This window comes from Corylus avellana, chromosome 2, assembly GCF_965113065.1.
Source record: "Corylus avellana chromosome 2, dhCorAvel1.hap1.2, whole genome shotgun sequence".
Taxonomy (NCBI): Eukaryota; Viridiplantae; Streptophyta; class Magnoliopsida; order Fagales; family Betulaceae; genus Corylus; species Corylus avellana.
In genome coordinates, this window is record NC_142491.1 from 5,327,115 (window position 1) to 5,336,250 (window position 9,136).

The window sequence follows — 9,136 nt, forward strand, 5'->3', positions numbered from 1 at the left end:
TGGTTCCTATTCATGGTACCATGAACTTCTTGTTGAAAGTTGTTAATGTTTGTCACTCTGTTGGATTTTGTTTTATTTTTATTTTTTTGTTGTTGGGTTTGAAATTACATTGAAGAAAAAAAAAAAAAAAAAAAAGTAGACTATCTATATATATATATATAGATAGATAGTCTTGATCATGGCCTTGCCCTTCCATCCTCTCCTTCTTCTTTAGGGACTTTTGAAAGAAGCTACTGAAATAAGGTATGAAATATGGATGCCTCCCAAGTCCCTAAAAGATGAAAGGTTTGTAGTTGGACCCACTTTCATACACGGATATACTCTACAACTACTTGCGAAAGTGGTAGGTTCATTAAGGGTGCGTTTGACATTGCAATTTCATAGACAAATAGGTGCTTTTTTGAAAATGCATAATTTAAATGATAAACTGTGATTTTAAAACCCAAATTGTGATTTTACCAAACGCTTAATGGTGTTTTTCAAAATCATTTTTTCAAATTGCACATTTTAAAATCGCAAGACCCATCATTTGGAATTGCAAAAGACACCTCTTGTGAGCGGGTTAGTTGGGTACGTGTGGGTTTTGCCCTCCCGAGTTATGGCAGTGTTAAGGCAACGTGAATGCAAGACAAGTGTCCTTGTCCATTAAGCTTATACCCTTTGCGTGGGCCTACTAGCCCTGCCCATCTATAGAACATTTGGGCCTCTTATTTCTCAAATAAATGCTTCCAAATATTTTCAATGTCTCTTATTTATATTTTTTTGCAGCATTTGACGAACCTACTGGTGAATTCAATGTAACATCTGTTGGATGCTTGATAATGGTATTGTAGCTGTTTGACAGCTTGACCTGTCAAGTTTGAAAAAATCATAACTTCTTCAATTTAATTCCAAATTATACGATGTTTATTTTGAAATTTGCTTCATTCAACCATTATCTTGGATACTGAATTCATCAGTAGGGTCGTCAAATGCTGCAAAAAAAAAACAAAAAAAAAAAGAAATAAGAGACATTCAAAATATTTGGAAGCATTAGTTAAGTATGATCTTTAGCATGCATTCATCATATACTACACCTACTTTTTTTTTTTTTTTTTTTTTTTTTAATTTTTTTAATTTTAATTTTATTTTTTATCTTCAATCTAATTTCAAACCAAAAAAAAGGAAAAAACAAAAAACAAAACAAAATATTTGGAAGCATTAATTAAGTATGATCTTTAGCATGCATTCATCATAGCTACACCTACTTTTTTTTTAAATTATTATTTTTTTTTATCTTCAATCTAATTTCAAACCAAAAAAAAGCAAAAAACAAAAAACAAAACAAAACACAACATAAGTCAGTAACAAACATTAACAACTTTCAACAACAATTTTATGGTACTATGAATAGGAACCAAAAAATTTAGATGAGCAAGTATGAATACCAAAATCCTTAGCAGAAATCAAAGACATCTACTAACAATAAAAGCAACAAATAAATTGCTACCCCCTTACCTTTACAATTACAATTGAAGATTATGCACAAAAACAACATAATTCAATAAAAACGTACTTCCACCAATGTGAGTGCGACTATCTTCACCGCTTCCACTCATGCCTGCAATTAATTTTTCATTTCCCTAATATTCTCAAGAAAACAAGTTCCTATAAGTGTTTCATCAAAAGAGGAAGCACATTATGAATGAACCAAGACTTGATTAGGGGTTTAGAAAACAAGTTCCTGAAAAGAAGAAAAAGGAGAAAAAGAAGAAGAGAATGAAAACACTAGATTTTACAATATTTTACAACATCTAATAATAAAGTTACACATTAGGGAAAAAAACACCAAATACAATAAGAATGAAAACACTAGATTTTTTTTAGCAAAAAAAACCTATCCACAACGAGACATTTTTCTGATCGAAGGTATAAATGAGACGGAGGAGGCTCGCCTGCTCCGGAAAATTCTCGTCCGTTATCTCATGTCCGACAAGCTAGTCCTCTTCTTTATTTTCTATAAACATTATTATATGCTTTTTAAGATACCCAATTGCCCCATATGAGATCACCAGCTTCCTGCGTTTCTTACTTGAGGAGGATATATATATGTGCAAGAAAGCAAGAAACATCATACTTTTTTGAATTTTTTTGAATTTATTTTTCAGAATAAGATCTTGTGCTTTCATGGTTATTGTATTTAGTGTTTTTAGATGATGTGTCAATATTATATTGGTGGCTGTAAAAATAAGGTATAGGGACTCTTAAAAAAAAAAAAAAAAAAAAAAAAAAAAAAAATACACCTCAAACTAGGTCAAGTTAATGGGTTTGAAACCCTACCCAAAACCCCAGATTTTGACATGTTACCCTTAAATCATTGCATAAGATGGTAGGGTCATCGCACAATGATTGCGTTTAGGAGAATAATTTTAGAAGTCTATTTTTTGTTCCTCAAAAAATAATATGACTTTTAAAATCACAATTTAAAAAAAAAAAAAAAAAAACCTCAAACTAGGTCAAGTTAATGGGTTTGAAACCCTACCCAAAACCCCAGATTTTGACATGTTACCCTTAAATCATTGCATAAGATGGTAGGGTCATCGCACAATGATTGCGTTTAGGAGAATAATTTTAGAAGTCTATTTTTTGTTCCTCAAAAAATAATATGACTTTTAAAATCACAATTTGATCAAAATTCAATTATTGAAATAAAATTTGAACACACACATGACAAAAGGTATTAAAATATTAATTAAATATTTAAATTCGTCATTTCTTATTAGATTCATATTTTAAAATAATTGATGATTTACCAACATTTTGTTCCTTTTTTTAAGAATATAAGTTCCATGTTAGCATAGTGAAAGGGGGGAATTACCATTACTCTTTTATTTGCATTATATAATAATTGTATATTTGGCGACAGTGTGAAGCGCCTGTGGCCTAATGGATAAGGCGTTTGACTTCTAATCAAACGATTGTGGGTTCGAGTCCCACCAGGCGTGTTCTTTTTTAATGACGAACCCTTTTGGGCCTTTCTTTATAGCCCAAGAAATCCCCCCGGCCCAGTAGTAAATTGAGCGTTAATGTACGCCTTCAACGTACTTTATCCTCGGTCTCTTGACATTATTAACATGCGCACATGATGCTCTTCCACTAACACTCTCCCAAAACTTTGGCCTTATCCTCCACCCCGGCGCAATGGAGCCTCGGACATTTGCTCTCGCTAACTTACACGCGTCCACCACCTGTTCGAGAAAATTCCTGATAGACCATACGCACATACAAACACAAGAACTACCAAAATTCTTTGTCCAATTATCTAAACGGAGCTCCAAACCCGTGTCAAACGGGCTGCAGAAGGACCAGAGGAAGGACCTGTCTCGGATTCTCAGAACCGACGCTGCAGTGAAAGGCGTTGTGAGGAAAGCCAACTCAAGAAAGTACCAACAGCTGTGGCCTAAGGCTGTTCTGGAGGCTCTGGATGAGGCTATCAGAGAGAATCAGTGGGAAAATGCTGTCAAGGTTAGTGGGTTTTTGTTTTTCTTTTGAAAAAGTTGTAAATTTTTTAGTTGTTTTTTCTTTGGTGTGGTTTGGCTGCTGGGTATGTGAAAGTAATAATCTTGTCTCTCTGTTTGTTTCCTGGGGTAATGTGGATTGATAAAAAGAAAAGTCCAGATACTGTGTCTTAATTAGTTTGCTGACATTTTCTTTACAAGGTAGGTGGCTTTTTATAGTAGGGGGCTTTTTTCCCCCCCTTATAGATGATATTTGAGTTACTTGAAGCTTTCAAGTTTACCACAAATCAGAGAATCTGCTAGAATACTTTTTGGAATCTGTATTAGTAGAGTGAGTTAAACCTCAAAGAGTCTTTAATTTCCCTTGTTCAATTAACTTTTCTTACATCCACCGTCTCGGTGCAAAATTTGGAGTGTGAGTGCTACTACTTTATGCATGAATTCCTGGTCCCATATATTGTGGGACTTCCTGAAGTTTCTAATTATTTCTGAAAGCTAAACTCTTTGTCGTAGATTTTTGGATTGCTTCGCCAACAACAATGGTACGAGGCAAGGTGCCAAACATACACGAAATTGTTGATAATGCTTGGCAAGTGTAGGCAACCTGAGGAGGCCAGTTTGCTTTTTGAGATTATGTTGTCAGAAGGGCTCAGACCAACTGTTGATGTCTACACTGCTCTCATAAGTGCTTATGGGCAAAGTGGCCTTCTTGACAAGGCTTTTTGTACTCTTGATGACATGAAATCGGTCTCGGACTGCAAACCAGATGTATATACATATTCTATACTTATTAATTGTTGCTCTAAATCTCGTCATTTTGATCTGATTGGACGGATTCGTGCTGAGATGTCATATCTAGGGATCAAATGCAGCACTGTGACATACAACACTATTATTGACGGATATGGTAAAGCGGAAATGTTTGAACTAATGGAGAACACACTGACGGATATGATTGAAAGTGGAAGCTGCCTTCCTGATGTTTTCACATTGAATACTTTTGTTGGGGCTTATGGGAAATTTGGGCTGATCGAGAAGCTGGAGAAGTGGTATAATGAATTCCAGCTAATGGGAATAAGGCCAGACATTAAGACATTTAATATCCTGATCAAAACATATGGGAAAGTAGGCATGTATGAGAAGATGAGCTCCGTTATGGATTATATGAAGAAATGGTCTTTCTCTCCGACAATTGTTACTTTTAATACAGTGATTGAGGTGTTTGGAAAGGCTGGAAATATTGAGAAGATGGATGAATACTTCAAGAAAATGAAGCATCAAGGAATGAAGCCCAACTCTATTACCTACTGCTCTCTTGTTAGTGCTTACAGTAAAGCTGGACATATAACAAAAGTCGATTCAATTTTGAGGCAAGTAGAGAATTCTGATGTAACACTTGATACCCCATTTTTTAACTGCATTATAAGTGCATATGGTCAGGCTGGTGATGTGAAAAAGATGAATGAGTTGTTCTTGGAAATGAAAGAGAGAGCTTGCAAACCAGATAGTATCACCTTTGCTACCATGATCCAAGCCTACAATGCACAAGGCATGCCTGAGGCTGCTGAAAATTTGGAGAAGAAGATGATTGCAACCAAAGAGATTTCTGGTATCTCACCATGCCTAATACTTTCTAATAATTCTATCATTTTGCTTCTTTCAATGAATCTCTTGCCAAACTACTTGCCCTTTTTACTTCTCAGGCACAAGGTTGATCGGATGCTAGCATGATATATTTTTTTGGAAAAACAACCCTCACAGATGAACAGTTCAAATGCCCAAATGTTCAAATGTTCAAATTATTGTGGGGTCAGCTTGATCAACCCTCACAGATCTCTTAATTTATCCATTGCATCCGTATTACTTGTTCTTTTTTCTCTTTTTAATTACGTGTTTTCTATAGTATACTTCTCATATACATGGGGTGCTTTATGCTTTTAATAATTCATTGATTATATATATATAATAAAATAAAATGTTCTGAATTTTTCATATTCTACCATACCACATTTTCTTCTATCAATAATATTTTTTACAGTTTTGATAAATCTGAGATTTTGATGAACGAAGCAAATAATTGTCTTCAAATCATTTTTTTTCAAACTTAAAAAAAGAACATATTAACAGATGTATCCCTATTCTTGGACAAAATGCATGCAGCTCAACCCTTAAGTTGATAAGCTGTGCATAATATCATCCATCAAGGCATGAAAGTAACCAATAAAACCCTTAATGAGAATTAATGTATATTAAGAATTTAAGACCACTAAACAATAAGAGGTAATTTCACTTTAAACTCTTGAATTACCAAGTGATTTGAGAAACCCTTCAAACTTTAAAACCTCTTAATTTGGACCCCTGAACTTTCAATTGTAATCAATTTGAATCCCTCCGTCATATTTTAAATGTTAAAAGTGAGACAATGATATTTATACTTCTGATTTTTTTATAAAATTTCAAATTTATCTTTAATTCCAATTTTTTTTAAAAAAAAATCAAGGATATTTTGGTCCTTTTAGGGGTAAATCAAGGAAGCTAATGGCTAAATCTGATGGACGGGTTCAAATTGATTGCAATTGAAAGTTCAGGGGTCCATATTAAGAAGTTTTGAAGTTTGAGGGCTTCTCAAATCGCATGATGATTAAATGGTGTAAAGTGAAGTTACCCCAAACAATAACCTCCATCCATGAGCATGTTCAAGGTGCAATATTCCTTTTTGCTGCCTTTTTTTCTCTTCCATGAAGAAATTCGTGAGCCTTGGTTTCTAACTCATCTCATAAAATCGGTTCAATAAGAGAGAGTTGCACATTCCTTATAAACATGCCCAAGATTTTATCCACAGGCAATGTAGGATCATTCCTCAGTGCCCTCCATCACTTGTATACCGGTATTTTTCATAGTCTTTGTCACGGGGTAAGTAGTGTGGGCCCTTATTTATCTTGTGGTAGGTTCTGATACCATGGAGAAATTAATGGGTCTAACTCATCTCATAAAATCGGTTCAATAAGATAAGATTGTCTATTCCTTATAAACATGCCCAAAATCTTGTGCACAAATAATGTAGATCATTCCTCAACATTCCACCCTTTTATGAATTCAGGATTGAAAAAGAACAAGGCATTGGTCAGACCAATCTTTATTAATTCCATCAATACTTGTCTCAATTATGTACTTTGTGGTCATATTTATTTATTTTAATCAGATTCTTCTGTATTTGTTTCTACCAAATACTGTTTAAAGTTTTTTAATGTCCCTTTTCGGCCATTCAAATTGAATTAAACCACTTCTCTTGTCAGCGCATGCATCATTCTTTTCATCAAACACTAGACACAACCAACAAAATTTCCCAGCACTTGACCTACTTCTCACTCAAATGCTAATGCGATAAAAAAATAAAAAAATAAAAAATAAAAAATAAAAATAAAGATTTTGTATCTCAATCAACAATATAGAGAATATAATCATTAGCGGCAATTCAATTGGCCGCTTTTATCATTCATTTATCCAAAGCAAAAGCAAAATAAAAAAATTTCCTTTCAATCACAAATTACTTTATCTTTCTGGCTGTGGTTAAAAAGAGAAAAATGCTTAAGAGGTTCGTGAGGAATTGATATTGTTTCTGAAGATGGATAATAAATCAGCCCTCCCTAAGAGGTAGTTCAATCGACTGGAGATCACGCCTCATAAAATGAAGGTCACTAGTTCGAATTTCTCCTCTCCTCTTGTGTGGACATGTCAAAAAAAAAAAAAATCAGCCATCCGAAAAATAGAAGTTATATAAATTTATATTTGGAGGGAAAGAGAGGGCCATATACATTGGCTACCCGGGTCTGGTAAACTGGGACCTCAAGATCTGCATTGTTCCAAGACAAGTGTCCTTCTCCATTAAGCTTATACCCTTTGCGTGGGCCTATTGGCCCTGCCCATCTATACAATATTTGGGCCTGCCCTTCATCTTGAGTCATGACTATTAGAAGTTAAACCGGCTTTGAGCTGGCCCATCATTGAACTTTGCTTTTTCAAATCTAATACAAGTAAATAACAATTTTATAATCAACAAATATGACCATATAAACAAGTAAGGATTTGGCTTACATGCTGTTGTAGTGTAAGCAACGGTTAAGATTGAATCTCAAAGTTAACTTACTGTTAGAAACTTTTAAGAGGAGGGAGAAAATGAAGAAAGATTTTGAGAGATTCAATTTTAACCGTTGCTTAAACTACAACATACATACTGTTATTTTAATAACAGCTTGTAAGTCAGATCCAACAAGTAATAATCCTTGGTCCAACCAATACTCTGTAAAAGATACATAATCTATTGAACTGGCATATATCCTTAGATCATACGATTCTCATATGCATTTGAATTTATTAAATTGAATTGAAGAAATTCCTTCAACCCAATTTAAATAAAAAACTTTATATGTTGCAAATTAACATTATATGACAATTAGTCCCTAACAAACATAATATAATCTTTTAGCTTAAGTCCATGTAAGCTCGATCATTTTGAGCCAAGCTAAGTCCAAATATACTGAGTACTACAAGATACTACATTTTTCATCTCACAACTATCACACACGCTGACATGACAATTTCAATCAACCATTAGATTTTTTTTTTTTTTAAAAGCAATAACTGATTTAAGAGTTGGTTGGAACTGCCATGTAAGTATTATGAGATAGTTGTGTGATAAAAATATGATTTATAACATTATTCAAATATATTTTTAGGCTCCTAAGTGCAATTGTAATTCCTCTAGCTCATAGACTTTGTCCATAACCCTTCAACTTTATAAGTCCATGCACTTTTTTGAAAAAAAACATGTTCTAAGTAATAAAATAAAAAGAAGATGTGTGAAAGGAATTCAACAAATGCACCAAAAGTGGGAGCAAGTATTGAAAAACACTCGAACAAAATCATGAGATAATAGAAGGACCTTTTTCTAGTCCAAACTCCAAAGTCTACCCAATACCAAGAAGATTCTAATGGAGCAATCATCAAACTAACACTAGCTATGAGTCTATGTCAACCGACTAGTGACTACTACTTTTTTTTAATGCCAATTATACTTGTGTTTTCAACAAAGCTGCCATTGGAAGCCATCATTGCAAGCTTGAAAGTAACCATTTTTGATCAAATGCTTTCTTCAAATTCCTTCTAGTTTGGGGCAAAGAAGTTTTTGGAAAGTGGAGGTCAAATCCAATGACTCTTTGTATGGTAAGAAAGCATAATAAAATCATTGTAACTTTGAGACTTTGATCCATTTGAATGCACAAGAGAATGAATGAGCTTGACAATTTCTAAAATCGTATTTTTCATCTTTGCGGCCGATGATTGCACTACCCATCACCTAAATACATGATAAATATGATTTTGGCATGAGTCACTTTGACAAGACATGAATATTGTGATCCATGCAAATATGTCATGTCATTTTTAGTGATTCATTCAAAGATCTCAATCTTTTTTTTTTAACTCGTTTTCCCATTTGCCAAACTGCCTCTTGCCTTACAACATCTACTATTCCATTTGATAAAAATGTGCAAATGTTCACTACAATATTGGATGCTTAATGATGGACAGTGCTTTTTTTCTCTTCAAATTAGACCAAAAGAAATTTCTTCAACATCTAG

The 9,136-nt window shown here is 33.8% G+C and overlaps 1 protein-coding gene and 1 non-coding gene across 2 annotated transcripts; both read left to right on the plus strand.

Moving 5' to 3' along the window:
• The first annotated feature begins 2,911 nt into the window (after window positions 1-2,911).
• On the plus strand, window positions 2,912-2,984 carry TRNAR-UCU (transfer RNA arginine (anticodon UCU)). The gene has a single exon. It is a non-coding gene; the product is annotated as a tRNA-Arg (tRNA).
• Window positions 2,985-3,114: 130 nt separating this feature from the next.
• On the plus strand, window positions 3,115-5,416 carry LOC132165355 (LOW protein: PPR containing protein). Its single transcript, XM_088513751.1, is given in 3 exon segments — window positions 3,115-3,504; window positions 4,011-5,197; window positions 5,199-5,416. Coding segments are annotated over 3 exon segments (1,536 nt in total). The 5' UTR covers window positions 3,115-3,180; the 3' UTR covers window positions 5,224-5,416.
• The last annotated feature ends 3,720 nt before the right edge of the window (window positions 5,417-9,136 follow it).